The sequence below is a fragment of the Hemiscyllium ocellatum genome, chromosome 48 (assembly GCF_020745735.1).
Source record: "Hemiscyllium ocellatum isolate sHemOce1 chromosome 48, sHemOce1.pat.X.cur, whole genome shotgun sequence".
Taxonomy (NCBI): domain Eukaryota; kingdom Metazoa; phylum Chordata; class Chondrichthyes; order Orectolobiformes; family Hemiscylliidae; genus Hemiscyllium; species Hemiscyllium ocellatum.
This window is the reverse complement of record NC_083448.1, coordinates 21,973,230-21,991,125: the sequence shown is the minus strand read 5'-3', so window position 1 is coordinate 21,991,125 and position 17,896 is coordinate 21,973,230. Positions and strand designations below refer to the sequence as shown.

Here is a 17,896-nt window from a genome sequence, read left to right as displayed (position 1 = left end):
ATAATAGACTGCACCACTCAAGATGGTTTGCCCTGGGCTCACTGCCCAGCTAACTCTCTGAACATTTGACGTTACTCACGAGGTGGATGGGAGCTGGTGAGTCTTTGAGGCAGCTGGCAGTCTGGACGTCCAACAGGGGCCACTTCATCTGCAGATACTGGAAATATCAGAATGGAGTGAGAATACAGCCGATAGGTCAAAATGGATGTCAGTCTTAACCAGACAGGAAACATTTCTCTGTCTCCCTGCATCACCATTTAACAATTCCAAACTAATCTCCACAGCCCTGCATAAATCCTAAACTAAAGCTATTTCCTGGTCTTCTCCCCAAAGCCCTGTGTCAATGCCAGTTCAGATACTTGAGCCCAGAATACATCAGACTCTCCCAGCACAATATTGAAAGGGTACTATACTGTCAGAGATAGCAGTTTTCAGTCAAGATTTTAAATAAAGACCTTTTCTTTCCTCTGTTTAAACATAAAAGGATTCCCCATGAGCACCTGAAGCAGAGGAGAATTTCCCTTGTGTCCCGAGATAAGATTAATTCTTCAATGAGCAATTACTAAATCAGATTAGCCAGTCATCAGCTTACCGCCATTTGAGAAGTATGTGCTCCACAATTTTCTCCTGAATTTCCCACATTACAGCAATTGTTACAGCTCAGATGTACTTGATGGTCATGAAACAATACGGGGTACTCTGAGGTCATTTGAGATGCCTTATAAATACATGTTTTTCTTTTCTCCTCACTGAGTGACGACCTTGTATTACAGAGGGGAATCGTTCACCTCTCCATGTTAAAAAAAAAGAGACTTGCACTTTCATGACCAGTACACATCCCTACAACCAATGATGTACCATTCAAGTGTGGTCACTGCGGTCATGTATGATTTGAATGAAGGATAAGTATTGACCAGGTGGAGTCTGTTAATTAGACTGGTCGCATTTCAACTCGACAAGTCACCAGAACCAGAGAACATGACGATATTGAGGAAGGAAGGATGGAAATTGCACAGACACTGGCAATACTCTTCCAATTTGCACTCATGCAGGCATGAGGTCAGAGACATGGAGAACACCACTGTTACACCCTGACTCATAAACAGGTGAGAGAATATAAACAACAGTTACAAGCCTGCTCACAAAACCTCACTGATGAGAAAAAGCTTTGAGAAATGATCGTGTAGACAAATGTGAATGAATTAAGGAAATCCAGCGACTTGTTCAAAGAAAATCTTCTTTAAAATGCTTGGTTGAGTTTTTTGATGAAAGAAAATAGACCGCTCATGGGGGTAATCTGCTTGATGTCAAAAATGCGAATTCCAAAGGCATAAGAGACCCATGAGCCAAGTTGGAGCTCATGAAATAAAAGGAACAGTATTAACACAGAAGCAGAGTCATACAGCATGGAAACAGCCTCTTCAGTCCAACTTGTCCACACTGACCAAGTTTCCCAAACTGAACACGTCCCACTTGCCTGCACTCGGCCTGTATCCCTCTAAACCTTTCTTAATCATGTACCTATCCATTATGACAAAGATAAACCCTTTTGCTTAATTTAAACCAGCAACACAAAAGATTTATCCTGTGCAGTAACCTGTGAAAATTTGAAGCCAAGAACTATTTAAAGTTAAAGTTAACAACTTTATTTTTCTTTAGAAAGTCTAACAGAGAATAATTAACTAACAACTATTTACAATTCTTTCTCTAACCTATCTTTTACCTTCCTCTTCTACGATACTAGTCCATTAAAACCCCCAATTAAGATTTACCAAACGTTAAAATTTCAAAACCAGCCAGCAGTCGAATCCTCTCTTTATATCTTTCTCCATCTTCTTTTCTTCTTAGAGATTTTGTTTTCACAATTCACTGCTTGATAAAGGTACCTTTAAGAGAGCCGTGTTTCGGGCAGTCTGCATGTGTCGGTGGCTTGGCTGTTCTCTCTCGACTGTTCACGTTTTCCTGGTTTTATAACCCCAAAGCATTGGATTGTGTCATTGGCTTTTAATATTCTCCATATGTTAAATTCAAACTTGATTGGAGTTTGGTATTTTTTGGGGTATAATTTTAACTGTTTGGCCTAATTCGAATTTGTTTTTGTCTCCAGGCAACCAGCTACACAAGCTGCCGGACCAAAAGGTTACATTGTATCTTGTTCAGAACACTTGGTGCTGTCAGGTAGTTCTGCTAGCTTTTAACTCTCTTGAAGGTACAGTACACTTCTGCACTTTCATAACACTATCCAAATGTCTTTTGAATGTTGGAACAGTACATGCATCTACCATTTCCTCCTGCAGTTCATCCCACATGTCATCCACCCCTTTTGTGAAAACATTGCCCCTCAAGTCCCTTTTAAAACTTTCTCCACTCAACTTAAAAATATGCCCCGAGTTTTGAATTCACCCACTCTTGTGAAAAGATTATTTGCTATTCACTTTATCTTTGTCCCTCATGATTTTATAAATCTCAAAAAGGTCACCCCTTAACCTCCCTATAGCAGGATGACCACAACAGTATTCTAAAAGTGCCTCACCAACATCCTGTCCAAACACAACATGACATCCCAACTCCTATTCTCAAAGGTTTGAGAAATGAAGGCAAGCATGCTAAACGACTTCTCAACCATCCTGTCTACCTATGAGGCAACTTTCAAAGAACTATGTCACAACCTCCTAGGTCTCTTTTCGACAACACTCCCTCGGGCCCTACCATTAACTGTATAAGGTCTGCCCTTGTACATTTTACCAAAATGCAATTCCTCACATTTATCCAAATTAAACTCCAAATGTAGAGTTTGCACATTCTCCCCGTCTCTGCGTGGGTTGCCTGCAGGTGCTCCAGTTTCCTCCCACTGTACAGGTTAGGTGAATTGGCCACACTAAAGTGCCCATAGTGTTCAGCGATGTGTAGGCTCAGTGCATTGGTTAGGGGAAATGTAGAGTGGTAAGGGAATGGGTGGGATACTCTTTGGGGGGTGGGGGGGGGAGGGGGAGGAAGAGAAGATCAGTGTGGACTTGTTGGGCCAACTGGCTTATGATTCTATGATGAACCTGTGACTTGATGAGTGCTGCCACCAATCCTCTTCCTAAGACATCTTTAATCACCCTGTTCATACATATTGTGACACACCTCTGGGGCAAGGGGGACTTGAACCTGGACTTCCTAGCTCAGAGGTAGGGACAATACCATTGCACCTTTAGATCCTATACCCATTTCCCATTTTCTATTTTAATTGGGCATATTTGAGAAATACGCTGTACAACCATTGCCCGCACATTGCACAAATAATTTAAAGGGAGAATCACTCAGTGGGTGGGAGCAAGATTGGGGAGGATCATTCAAAATACAAAAGGTCAGGGGGCATTCTCCAAACTGCGATCCAATGTGACTGTCATACTATCTAATTCTACAATCCCAGCGGCTGCGTTTATGGTCTGTTGCATGATCGGGTGAACTGGAGGGGGAGGGGCAAGAAACAACTTGGAACACGGACCACCAGAAGGTGGCAGCTCAGTTCCACACTCTGGGCTGGATACAGAAAGGCGATTGTGATGCAGCCACTCACCACTACATACTTCAAATGTTTGTAATAAAAACAAACAGAGCAACTCGTCACTGACTCAAACCAGTTTGCAACTACTGATGGTGGGCCAGGCAATGTCAGGCAGACCATCAGCTTAACAGGGGATGGAGTGTGAACTGTGAGAGAGTGTCAAAAAGCAACAGGATATGCAACAGCGTCACACAGAGTCTTGCATTTACTTTGGTATTCCAAGAAACACTCACTTAATGTAGTTAACTGCATTATAAAGATGGCATAACTATGCTGTGCAGACAAGGAACCCAGAATTTAAACAATCATTCAGTAATCAACCTCCCCCAGATCCACTGCATAAAGGGAGACCTAAAAACGAAGAGGCTTATAACTGGCTCCGCACACCTTGAACAATCAGAGTCACCCAATACAATCCATCATTCAATACTGAACCAAATGATAGCCAGAAATACAGACACAAGTGAACCTTAGGGTGCAATTGTCTTGACAGAGATCAGAGGACAGGATCCACATATCGTTTAACACCTTCTCTGCCCACTCACCATCGTAATAAAATATTCCTATAAACTGCCTCTCTATCACATCTCTCCAATCCTACACATTGCCAATCCCAACTGCTCAGCCAAACTGGGAAGCAAATGCAATGCTGGCCTTTACATCGAGCGGACTGGAGTACAAAGATGCAGAAGTTATGCCGCAGTTACACAAAACCCAACTCAGACCCTCTTAGTGTACTGTGAGCAAATCTGGGGCCACACCTTAGGAAGGATCTACATGTATTGGTTTTTTCAGGGAATACAGCATCAGTAATAAGAGAGTGATACCAGGACTTCAGAGGTTACATTGTGAGGAGAACACAACTTTGGCCTGTTCACTCTCAAATTTACAAGGTTAAGGGGGAATCTGACTGCAGTTTTCAAGATATTAACAGGAAAAGACAGGATAGATAAGGATTAATTATTTCCACCGGTTCGGGAATTCTACAACTAGTCTGAGAATTAGGGTCAAAACATTCAGGAGACATGTGAGGGAGCACTTCCACACCCCAAGGAAGATAGATGTTTGCAATTCTCTTCCTCAAACAGCAATGGGATGCAGGATCAGTTGTTAATGATAAATCTGAGATAGATAACTTCCTCCACTTACATTGTACACTGGCAAACAGACAGCCCATCCAATGCCTATTGTTAAAAAGCATGCCTGATTTTAGGAATGCACAGGGGAATGTTAAGTCAAGGGAAAAGACTAGGTAAGTCGGCAGGAATTGTCACAACCATTCAGGATCTGACAGCAGATCACTCCTCACTTATCTCAAGTCATGAAAACAAGCCAGTCAGTCCAACTTTTCCACAAACAATAACCCATTCATTCCCAGGTTTCAATCTAGTAAACCTCCTTGGAACTAACTCCAACGCATTTACATCATTCTTTACATAAGGAGATCAAAACCGAATACAATATTCGAGATGTGGTCTCACCAGTGCCCTACAAAGGTGTAACAATAACATCCTAACTTTAATGTTCAATATGTTTTAAGACAGAAAAAATCTATTCCTCTTCCCAATTACATGTTGTAACTGTGTAGTCACTGTTTGTGACTCATGAACTAGAAAACCTAGATTATCTCTGCACCTTGGAATTCTATACTCATTACCTATTTAAACAATACTCTGCTTCAGTATTATTATTCCAGCCGAAGCAAACAACTTCATATTTTCCCATATCACACTTTGACAGGTTGAATGAGGAAACAACAATCTATCCATAACTGGTCTGCAACCTAATTATGTCACCCTGTCAACATAAATAGGTAGGAAAATATGTTTAATCTGCAAAATGAGCCATTATAACTTTTATCACCTCGTCTAAGTTATTGATATAAACAGTGAATAGTTGAGACTCGAGCAGACCACAGCGGGCATCCAATCATCGTACCCTGCCATTCATTTATGTATCGACTCGGTTTTAGATTAGATTAGATTACTTACAGTGTGGAAACAGGCCTTTCGGCCCAACATGTCCACACGGACCCGCCGAAGCGCAACCCACCCATACCCCTTACCTAACACTACGGGGAATTTAGCATGGCCAATTCACCTGACCCGCACATCTTTGGACTGTGGGAGGAAACCAGAGCACCCGGTGGAAACCCACGCAGACACGGGGAGAACATGCAAACTCCACACAGTCAGTCGCTGAGGCGGGAATTGAACCCAGGTCCCTGGCGCTGTGAGGCAGCAGTGCTAACCACTGTGCCACCGTGCCGCCCACGGTCAGCCAGCCAATTTTCTATCAATGCTAACATGTTACCCCGTACACCATGAGCTCCTACCTTCTACATCAGCGCAGTGCTCCCTCTGTAGTTGTGATACAACAATGCATCCTCAGGATCACAATGCGATCCCAGTCTGAATTACCTGCCAAGTTTCTGCAGCTGCAACTGAGGGGCATTTCCTGCTTTACACTGAGTGGTCTAAACATCTTTCAATACTTTCCCCTGCCCTCCTCCAAACTCTTTCCAGTAACATAGCTGGGATGGACTTTGCTTTGGACTGTTTCTCACTCAAAAAGGCCAAGACTATTCCAATGAAGACAGGAGTTCAAATCCCACAATGAATTCAATGATTTCAATTTCTGTGGCAATGTAGAATAACAACAAAATGTTTGAAAAGCTGCCTATAAACCCTACACTTTGACAAAGTCCAACTGGCTCATGATGTTCATCCCACAAGAAAATACTGTTATTTCTACTGGTGAAGTCTCAATCGGATTTTGAATTACAGGGTGAAACTAACTTGTCTGAAATAGCCTCAATTCTTGACAAAACAAAAGCAACAATGAGAATATATTTGGACAATGGGACACAGCATGCCATGTCAAAGTCTCAAATCCTCCCCGCTCGCTTTCGGCAACTTCAGAGGACCAAGACATACTCAATTATTAGTCATACTCCGCTGAAAATGCCTTCCAGCTCAGGTCCCAAACCTCATGAGCATTAACTTGAAATACAAGCACAAAATGTGGAGATACTCAGGAAGGCATCTCTGGAGACAGAAAGTGAGTGACGGCCTCAGTTGAGATGGATCATTTCTCTCTCCATTGATGCTGGCACATCTGCTGAGTACTGTCAACTTATTCTGTTCTCACTAGGCTCTACCACCATCCTGGATGTGTCCTTCCCATCAACTTGACAGACTCACAGGAGGACAGCGTGAGCCCTCAGTATTGAATAACATTGGAGACTAATTGCATCAGGTCAGTGATGGACCTAGGATATGTCCCACTGATGACCACCTTCCCCAATCACTCAGCTGCTGAATCTACCTCAGAAGATGACATGACGACAAACACCCCATTCTCCCTCCACCACTGACTCTCAAAGGGTTGCAATGGTTCAAGGTAATAGTTTTATCACTGCCTTGTAAAGGGGCACTAGAATGGGCAAGAAATGCTGGCCTAGCCAGTGACACCCGCATCCTGTGAGTGAACTAAAAAATGGCAGAGACCAACACAAGTATGAAAGCATTGGCAACCACACTCATAACATCACAGGAGGTAATTCATCTCATGTCCATATGTGGAGCAGTTCAAGCAATCCACTCCCCCACTCTCTCTCCCCGTGTCCCGCAAGTTTATTTCCCTCAAATATCTGTATATTCCTTTTGAAGTCACGAATAGTCTCCACTTGTACCACCACTGTGGACAGCAAATTCCAAGCACCACATAATGTATTATAAATTCCTTCCTCAAACCCCTACATTTCTTGTCCTGCACCTTCAATTTGTGTCTTCCAGTTCTTGTCTCGCAGGACAACAGCTTAACTTTGTCTATCTTATCCACACACACACACACATAATGGTGACAGCACAAAAGGAGGCTTTGTGTAAAAACATATCAATCAGTCCCATTCTCCTTTTTTCCACCCCAGAGCTGCAGATTTTCTGGTCTCTTCAGATAATTATCCAACTCCCTTGTGAAAGCCACAGTTGCATTTGTCTCTACCACATTCTCAGTCAGTGCATTTCTAATCCTAACCACAACTACATTTAAGCAATTTCACTTTACCGTCACTTGTTTTGTCAATCATCTTAAATCAGTGCCTTCAGGTTCCCTAACTCTTGTCAGTAGAATCAAATTTTCCCCATCTATTCAGTCCAAATTCCCCCAGGGTTTTGTACACCTTTAGCGAGTCTCTTCTCACCTTTGTCTTCTTGAAAGAGAAGTGTCCAGCCTCCATAATCTATTCACTAAACTACACTTAGCCCAAAGAACAACAATGTCCATTCATGGATCAAATCCTCCATTTGTCTGCATGGGGTCTTCACCTGAGTAACTTCAGTCTGGGAACTGCACTACTTCAGGGGACAGGTCTATGGCTATTCACCAAGGGAAGATATTTTCTCATCAACCTGTTTAGAAATATTATGACACACCTTGAACGTTGGCCTCTGGGTTCAAAGATAAAGACACTACCATTGGGTCCTTAGTCATTATGGCTAAGGGACAGCAATTGGTTAAACACAGCAATTGCAAAAGCTCTCTGTAGTGATTGGAACCATTGCCACGTGGATCTCATTGACTTGTGAGATTGCTGAACAGGTTTTGTTAACCTGGGCCAGAGAACCCTGCCTGGCAGATGTAGCACGAAATTCTAGGGACCGACTTTGATCTGGCTGTTCACAGCCCACACACAGTGCATATGTCTCAAAAAAGACTGACTCGGTGACAGGATTTCACCTCTGTGCAGTTATTTCAACATCATTGCATCTTTTAAAGAAACAGAAGAGTACAGAAAAGTTTCGTGAGAATGGTTCTGTTGAAGAGTAACTTCATTACTGGGAGATGGAAGGATTTGGGACTGTTATCCTTGGAGAGTGTTTTTTTTTAAATGTCATTCACCCCAGTCCAAATCCGGCTCCTCCACATCATGGCATCCTTGGAGAGGTGAAGGCTGAAATGAGACTTCAAGGGAGATATTCCAAGTCATGGGGATGTGAACTGAATGGATAGTGAAAAACTGCTCCCATAGTTGTCACAGAAGGATCAAGAACAAGGCGACAGAAGTTAAAGCTGGTTGCTATAAGAGGCAATGATGACATGAGGAAAATCCATTACACAGTGAGTGGGTAGGGTCTGGAATGCACTACCTGAGAGTGTGGGGCAAGCAAGTTTGACTAGGGCACTGAGGAGAGAAATTAATCACTATCTGAAAAAGGAAAACAGGTAGGGGGGAACCATAGAATCCCTACAGTGTGGAAACAGACCATTTGGCTGGCAGGTCCACACAAACCCTCTGAAGAGCAACCCACCCAGACCCATTCCACTATCACTCTACATTTACCACTAACTGCTGCACATAACTTACACATCCCTGAACACTATGAGCAATTTAGCATGATCAATTCACCTAACCTGCACATTTTTGGATTGTGGAAGGAAACCACACAGACATGGGGAGAATGTGCAAACTCCACACACATTCACACAAGGCTGGATTCGAACCTGGGTCCGTGGCACTGTGAGGCAGCAGTGCTAACCACTGAGCCACCGAGATGAAGTTGATAAATTGACAGAGTTTATAAAGACACAATGGGCAAAACAATCTCCTTCTGATCTGTATCAATTCTGTGATGATTTGGAGATACTGGTGTTGAAGGAGCGTCGCTCTGAAAGCTAGTGTGCTTCCAATTCAACCTGTTGGACTATAACCTGGTGTTGTGTGATTTTTAATTCAATTCTGTGATAATCTCAACTTCAGGGCTATTCCCTATTCTGTTAACCATCCTTTTATGTAGCACTCTGAAACACTTCATTAAAATCCACACAGACAACATTCACCGAATTTCCTTCTGCAAGGTCCTCTGTTGGTTCTATCAAAACAAAATCAGTTGGATTTGTTGACTATGATGTGTCTTTTACAAAATTGTGACTGTTTGACCCTCAGTTTTTATTTCTAAAACCTTAAACAGCACAGATCTAACTGGTCAGTCTGTGCTGACGACCAATATCCTTAGATCCTCTCTTGGGAGCAGATACAAGTGAACGCTACTACCTGCAAGTTATCCTCCAAGCCAGTCAATATTCAGAATTGGAAATACATCATCAATCCTTCAGTGTTGCTTGGTTAAAATGCTGCAGCATCCTCCTTAATATTACCAACAGTGGCTCTACAAGGCCACTTGCTCTAAAGCAGTCTGGGATTAGCAATAAAAGCTGGCCTGGCCAGCTCTCTCATGGCCCATATATAAATTAAAAACTCCAAAACACTTGAAACTTTTCTCCCTCTCAACCACATTTTGAGCAAACTGCTGATCATCCCTTCCTAGCCTCCGTATTAGTTCATTTTATTTATGGTTTCCTTTCCTCAAGTCTTAGGTGTGCCCCCTGCGTCCCCGACAACTTCTTTGAGGTCTGCCAGCATCATCCCTCTCTAACAACCCTCCAATCTAATCTCTTGGCTCATAAAATTACTCCCCAATCATCAAAGCCTTCTCCAAAGTCCTCAAACACGTTATTACATCACAAATCCACAACATGAACAATGTTTGACAACAGCCAGCTCTCCCTCACAAACACTTCTGTCAACTTTCCACCCTCAGATGCGCACCTGAAATCCAGTACAGAAAGAGAAGGCATTTCCTCCAATTAAATTTCAGCAAGACTGAAGGCAATGTTTTACACACCAATCAAAAACTCTGCTCCCAAGCCACCGGCTCCATCCCTCTTCCTGGCAAACATCTTGGGCTAAATGGTTCACAAATGTAGTGTTATTCCTGATTTGCAGGATGAGCATGTGGCCACTTCCACCGAATCCCCTGCAAACATCATCCATTCTGATCAACTCAATCACCTTTCTTCACTAACTCACTGCATGTAGTTATCACTGGAAAGACTCACCTTCATTGAACATTCCTAACTGCAGGAGGTGGTGGTGGTGAACAACCTCCTTGACTGGAATAAAATGGCTTTCTGGAACATCTCAGATGACAGTTCCAAGACAGTCACATGGGTCTGCAGTCAGCAACAGGTCAGACCAGAGAAGGACGACAGATTTCCCTCGACCAAGACTATCAGGAGCCAGATGAGTATTTACAACAATCAGGCAATATGACAATCACAGTCACAGAGACAGGCTTTTTAATGGAATTAAAATGTTGTCGGGCTGAAGAAGGATTCTCTGTTTCCAATGGTTAGAATGTTGGTAACAAAGGGGTCACAATTTAAAGTTGATCAGCAAGAGAGCTAGGATTTAGATGAAGAGAAACGTCTTTATTTGGAGTTGTTAGGATTTAGGATGGGCTGCTTGGGCAAAAGGCACAGGCAAATCCCATAGGAGGTTTCAAAGAGAAAGTGAAGGGCAGCAGACATTGACTTATCTCCGCAGCTCCCTTCAGCACAATCCCCTCAATTTTTGGACAGGTACATGGACAGGAAATATTTAGAGAGTTTTGGGCCAAACACAGGCAATTTGGACTAGTTCCGTTGAGGAAATCTGGTTGACGTGGATGAGTTGGGCCAAAGAATCTATTACCGTGCTGTGTACCTCAACGACTCTATGTGCCTACTAATATATTCCGAAGGTAACCATACCCTCACTACTGCTTCCCTTAGTTCCCAAATGCAGTCTTGGCTGGTTTCTCAACTTTCATGCAATACAAAATTTAGATCAGCCCAAATTCTGTCCTCTATGTCCTAATTTACAGCTGATCCATCCAATCACCACCATCTCGGCTCACTAATTTACTTTGATTTTTGGTCTGAAAAGAACTGTCTTCAGAGATCCCAACCCAATCTTTTCCCACCTGCCAGCACCCGACCCATATCCCTCCAAACTCTTGCTATTCATATACCCATCCAGATGCCTCTTAAATGTTGCAAATGTACCAGCCTCCACAGATCCTCTGGCAGCTCATTCCTGACATGCACCGCCCTCTGTGTGAAAAGGTTGCCCCTTAGGTCTATTTTATATCTTTCCCCCCTCACCCTAAACCTATGCCCTCTAGTTCTGGATTCCCCCACCCCAGGGAAAAGACTTTGTCTATTTATCCTGTCCATGTCACTCATAATTTGTAAATCTCTATCAGGTCACCTCTTGGCCTCCGACATTCCAGGGAAAAGAGCCCCAGCCTGTTCAGCCTCTCCCTGTAGCTCAGATCCTCCAACCCTGGCAACACACTTGTGAATCTTTTCTGAACCCTTTCAAGTTTCACAACATCTTTCCGATAGGAAGGAGACCAGAACTGCATGCAATATTCCAACAGTGATCTAACCAATGTCCTGGAAAGCCGCAATACAATGTCACAACTCCTGTACTCAATACTCCGACCGATAAAGGAAAGCATAGCAAACGCCTTCTTCACAATCCTATCTACCTGCGACTCCACTTTCAAGGAGCTATGAACCTGCACTCCAAGATCTCTTTGTTCAGCAACACTCCCTAGGACCTTACCATTAAGTGTATAAGTCCTGTGAAGATTTGTTTTCCCAAAATGCAGCACCTCACATTTATCTGAATTAAACTCCATATGCCACTTCTCAGCCCATCTGGTCCAGATTCTGTTGTAATCTGAGGTAAGCCTCTTCACTGTCCATTACACCTCCAATTTTGGTGCAATCAGCAAACTTACTAACTGTACCCCTTATGGACTTGTTGGGCCAAATGGGATTCTATGTAGGGATTCTATGATTTAGTTCATGTCAAGTTGTCTCTGTTATGATGGGAGTGGGAGAAACCAAATGAGGGACAGAGAGAGCTGAGAGTTACCAGACACAGTAACTCCTATCTCTGTAGCTTTCTCCAGTATAGCCCCACAGATTGCAATATCACCCACCTTCAGAGACCAAGACACACAAATAGAAAGCAGGACAGAACACCAGTGCTTTACTGGAAGCTCACTGATGATGTTACCGAGCATGGTAACAAAACCAGTCTGAGAACAAACTGAGAACACAAGAAAACTTACAACCTGAGCCCTGCAGACTTCTGCTGCCCTCAAATCTCATCCTGCATAGACACCAAATTTAACCTCTCCACCATTGGGGGCAGTGCCTTCAGCTGCCTTGACCCCAAGCTCTGTGATTCCCTCTCTCAATCCCTCTGCCTTCCTCTCCTCCTCCTTCAGGACGTATGTTAAAATCTACTGCAGCATGGATGGTGTCAGTTAAAGAACTAAATCCTGAAGTGATCTAATGGTATGTTTTACTGAAGCTCCTTTCAGACACATTGAGGATGAGGAGCAGCAGGAACGGAAGTTGTTCAAGAGACAAATTATTTGAACCATTTGTCTTTCAAGGTGTTCGTCTAGCAAATTCAAGACTCTTAGTGTCCTGTCAGCTTATTCCAGCCGAATGTACAACAGGGCACAAACTTCACCACAAAAACAACCATCAATTCTTCTCCAAGTAAACCTCCCAGAGATAGGATGAACACATCTTGTAAATCGATGCTGCTCTGTTGACTCAATCTCTGGGTCACAATGAAGAGAACCAAAATCCGAGCGGATTCTATGACTCAGCACAGGTTAGGAGATGAGGGGCTTTTCCAAGCAGATAATCGCTGAGTGGGTTTCCAGAGGAACTGGCTGCTACAGACGTGTAGCGTGAGAGGGGCTATTAGAGAGAGAGAGACTGTAAGACTTCTCGCCCTGGGTGTTTCCTCTGCTCCTCCAGCTCGGTGTCTGCAGTCAGCCCCTGCTGGGGGAGGGGGAAAAAGACAGAGACAGACTGGGCGGCGAAGAGTTGCCCGTGAGGAGCTCCTTTCGAACTTGCTAAAGTTCTGCCAAACTTGGCAAAGTGTTGGGAGGCGACAGAGAGAGGGAGAAAAACACAGAATCCGGAAAAGTGTCTGCCCACCCCCCAGCCCAGAACAAAAGACTGAGAGGCCAATGGGGGGGGGCATGTGGAAGAGGGAATGACGAGGGGAAAGGAAACGGGAAGAGCAATGGGAAAAGGAGAGGCTCCTGTCCCCTCCCCCAGCAAACAAATTGAGCGCCGCGAGCAGCGAGAAAAAACAAGTTTGTATCGTCTTACCGTGCGGGCCCCGGGGGTGAGCGATCCGCTGGGGAGGTAAGGAGTAGACAACTCCGGGATCATGATGAACGGATAAGCAGCGGTAGCTGCAGCAGCTCCCTTGAACAACCCTCCATCTTGCCTTTTGCCTGGGAATTTGGGAACATGGCCGAGAGAGAGAGAGAGAGAGAGAGGGGAGGGGAGGGGAGGGGAGGGGAGGGGGGAAAAAGTTGGTGAAACTTTGCGAGTTGCCAAGAATGTTGCAAAGCTGTGAGTGCAGAAAGCCCTGTCTCCCTCCCTCCCTCCCTCACTCACCTCCGTGCTGCTGGTAATCCCGAGCTTTCTCCCCAAAACTCGGCGTGTGCCTGCGCTCAGTCTGCACAAAAAAAACACAGAGGCAGAAAGAAAGAAAGAGCGAGCTGTGAAAGTGCCCGGGCCGGGGCCCCTTTCCTCCCTCCACACCCACCTCCCGTCTCTCAGCAGCCCAGGGAAGGGGAAGGGGAGCTACCCCGGCTCCTCACCTCGGTCTCCGGAGAGCTGCTGCTGCCCTCGCCGCCCCCGCCTGGCGCCGTCTGTTCGCTCTCGTTGACCAGAGACGACTTGACATCGGCGAGGTCCCTATCTGCGGACACACTGCCCGGCCGCTTGTCCTCCTGCTCGCCTTCGTCCTTGAAGGAAATCATCTCATCACTAGCCCCCAGATCATCGCCCGCTGGAAGCTGCGGCATCTCGCTGGCGCTGGCTCTGGCTCTCACTCTCAGTCTCCTGCTCCCTCTCTCCTTCCCTCTCTCTCTCTGACCACGCTCTGATTGACATTTTGATGGACACCAAACTTCCAAAGCTTTCTCCAATCAGCAGCCCCTTCGAGGGCGGGGCCATCGCCTTGAGATGGACTCGATCCCAGGAATGACCCTTCCCTTTCACCATCCACCCCCTATCCTCCCCTTCCTTCCCAATCCCACGCATTCCCCCCATCCTCAGTTCCACACTGCTTCCCATCCCCACAGGATCACTCTTTGCAACTGCTTCAGACTCGCGTTTCAAGCCCCAATCTGGACAGAGAATGTGATCGGGGCTGAGGGGAGAGGCGGACAGTCCCTCAGGTAACAGCTCCGGACGCATTTCATTCCTCAAACTCCCGCGAAAAACCCTCAGAGTCCCAACTCACTGCACGCACCAAACAAGATCACAGCAGGCGTGGGCAGGAACGTATTCGGGATGACCCAAAAATAAGCACGACCATGGACACACGGAACACCAATACAGGACAGGAATCAACAACTAACTACACACAAGACGGGGATCATTACAAGTAACTACACACAACAAGACAGGATTCATCACACAGAATTACACACAACAGGACAGGAACCATCACAAATAACTACACACAACTGTACAGGAATCAACACAAATAACTACACACAACAGGACAGGAACCATCACAAATAACTACACACAACTGTACAGGAATCAACACAAATAACTACACACAACTGTACAGGAATCAACACAAGAAACTACACACAACAGGACAGGAATCAACACAAATAACTACACCAACAGGACAGGAATCAACACAAATAACTATACCAACAGGATAAGAACCGTCACAAATAACTATATACAACAGGACAGGAATCAACACAAATAACAAGACACAACAGGACAGGGATCAGCACAAATAACTACACACAACAGGACAGGGATCAGCACAAATAACTACACACAACAGGACTGGAACCAACACACAGAATTACACAGAACTGGACAGGAAACAACACAAATAACTACACACAATAAGATGAGAATCAAAACAAGTAACGACACACAACAAGACAGGATTCATCACACAGAATTACACACAACACGACATGAAACAATACAAATAACTATACACAACAGGACAGGAATCAACACAAATAACTACACCAACAGGATAAGAACCATCACAAATAACTATATACAACAGGACAGGAATCAACACAAATAACAAGACACAACAGGACAGGGATCAGCACAAATAACTACACACAACAGGACAGGGATCAGCACAAATAACTACACACAACAGGACAGGGATCAGCACAAATAACTACACACAACAGGACAGGAACCAACACACAGAATTACACAGAACTGGACAGGAAACAACACAAATAACTACACACAATAAGATGAGAATCAAAACAAGTAACGACACACAACAAGACAGGATTCATCACACAGAATTACACACAACACGACATGAAACAATACAAATAACTATACACAACAGGACACGAATCAACACAAGTAACTACACACAACAGGACGAGAATCAACACAAGTAACTACACACAAGAGAACAGGAATCATCACAAGTAACTCGATGCAACAGGATAGGGATCAACACAGATAACTACAGACAATAGGACAGGGATCAACACAGATAACTACAGACAATAGGACAGGAATCAACACAAATAACTACACACAACAGGACAGGAATCATCACACAACAGCACACAAACCAACAGCCACTCTCAGATAACAACTCATCAGGACGAAGGACCCGATACCCAGCAGGAGCAAAACCAACGTAGTGTACAAAATCCCATGCAAGGACTGCACAAAACACTACATAGGACAAACAGGAAGACAGCTAACAATCCGCATCCATGAACACCAACTAGCCATGAAACAACACGACCAGCTATCCTTAGTAGCCATACACTCAGATGACAAACAACACGAATTTGATTGGGACAATACCACTATTATAGGGCAGGCCAAACAGAGAACAGCCAGGGAATTCCTAGAAGCATGGCACTCATCCACGAATTCTATCAACAGACACATCGACCTCGACCCTATATACCGACCACTGCAGCAGACAGCAACTGACAACCGGAAGCGGCAGATTCAAACCAGTATAAATGCCGGAGGAATCAGCACAGAAGCGCTTCACAGGAGGCTCCCAAGCACTGAGGATGTCACCTCGAAAGGGGACGAAACGTTTGCAACAAAAACTCCCAGCTCGGCGAACAGAACCACAACAACAAGCACCCGAGCTACAAATCTTCTCACAAACTAGGAATCAACACAAATAACTACACAACAGGACAGGCATCAACACAAATAACTACATAAAACAGGACAGGAATCAGCACATATAACTACTCACAACAGGTTAGGAATCAACAATTAACTACACACAACAGGACAGTCATCAACACAAGTAACTACACACAACAGGACAGGAATCATCACAAGTAACTACACACAACAGGACTGAAATCAGCACAGGTAACTACACAGTACAGGATATGAATCAATACAGAGAAATAACTCCAGACTTGGGACAGGTATCAACACAGACAAATAAGTACATGAATAGGACAGGAACCAATGGAAATAACTACATACACAAGACAGCAATCAATACATGCTGAAATTATTACAAACCAAGGAAAGAACCAACTGAAACTAATAACCACACTCAGAGTACAGGAATCAACAGAGACAAATAACTCCACATTTATGACTATAATCAACAGATGCTGAAAAGACTACACTCAGAGAACAGGGAGGAATAGAACAAACAACTTCTCACAAAAAGGACAGGAATCTACACAAACAAAAGTCTACACAGGAAGGAAAATGGAAACTGCTTCCAATAGGACAGGAATTAACACATGCTCAAACAGGTACAAATGCAGGAAAGGAATTAACTGTATCAATGATTGGTTCTTGGACCAGTAACCAGTTATCAATGTCTCAGAAGCACAGAAATATCAAAAATATGAGCTAGAATAGGCTATTAGGCCCTTTGAGTCTTCTCCACCATTAAATATAATCATTGCTGATCATCCAACTCAGTACCCTGTTCCCACTTTTTCCCTATTCCCTTTGACACCTTTCGCCCTGAGAACTATGTCCAACTCCTTCTTGAAAACATTCGAAATTTTGATCTCAAGTGCTTTGTGGCACAGAATTCTACAGGCTTGCCCTGAATAACATTTCAGCCCCTCTGCCTGTCAACAACTATCTGCTTGGTCCTTGGGTAGGTGGGCAACTTGGGGCTGTAAACAAGATTGGAAGACACCCTGAACTCAGCAGCTCTCTCGGTTCTCTGTGGTAAAAGCCACTTTAAACCTGTAGAAAATCTGTTTTCTTTTCACATTTGCTGGAAGCTGTGATTTTCAATTATCGATCTGAACAAGCTTCTGTGTCTCCTGCAAACCAGTGAATACCTCTGGAGAAGGAAATCTAAGAATCAGTTTTCTGATCAGCACAAGGAATCATCTCAGGTGACCCTTTGACCTGCTTTCCTAGTTTTTCCCTCCACCC

At 44.2% G+C, this 17,896-nt stretch overlaps 1 protein-coding gene across 2 annotated transcripts in view; it reads right to left on the bottom strand.

Annotated features, from left to right (window-relative positions):
• LOC132837044 (transcription factor 7-like 2) overlaps positions 1-14,354 on the bottom strand; it is a 47,375-nt gene extending 33,021 nt beyond the window's left edge. For both annotated transcript variants that reach the window (XM_060856713.1, XM_060856714.1), the window contains exons 1-4: positions 14,086-14,354; positions 13,880-13,940; positions 13,586-13,713; positions 80-157 (exon numbers count right to left, since the gene is read on the bottom strand). In XM_060856713.1, the coding sequence (XP_060712696.1) occupies positions 80-157; positions 13,586-13,713; positions 13,880-13,940; positions 14,086-14,292 (474 nt within the window). In that variant the 5' untranslated portion in view covers positions 14,293-14,354. The remainder of the gene's footprint in view (positions 1-79; positions 158-13,585; positions 13,714-13,879; positions 13,941-14,085) is intronic.
• Between the last annotated feature and the right edge of the window lie 3,542 nt (positions 14,355-17,896).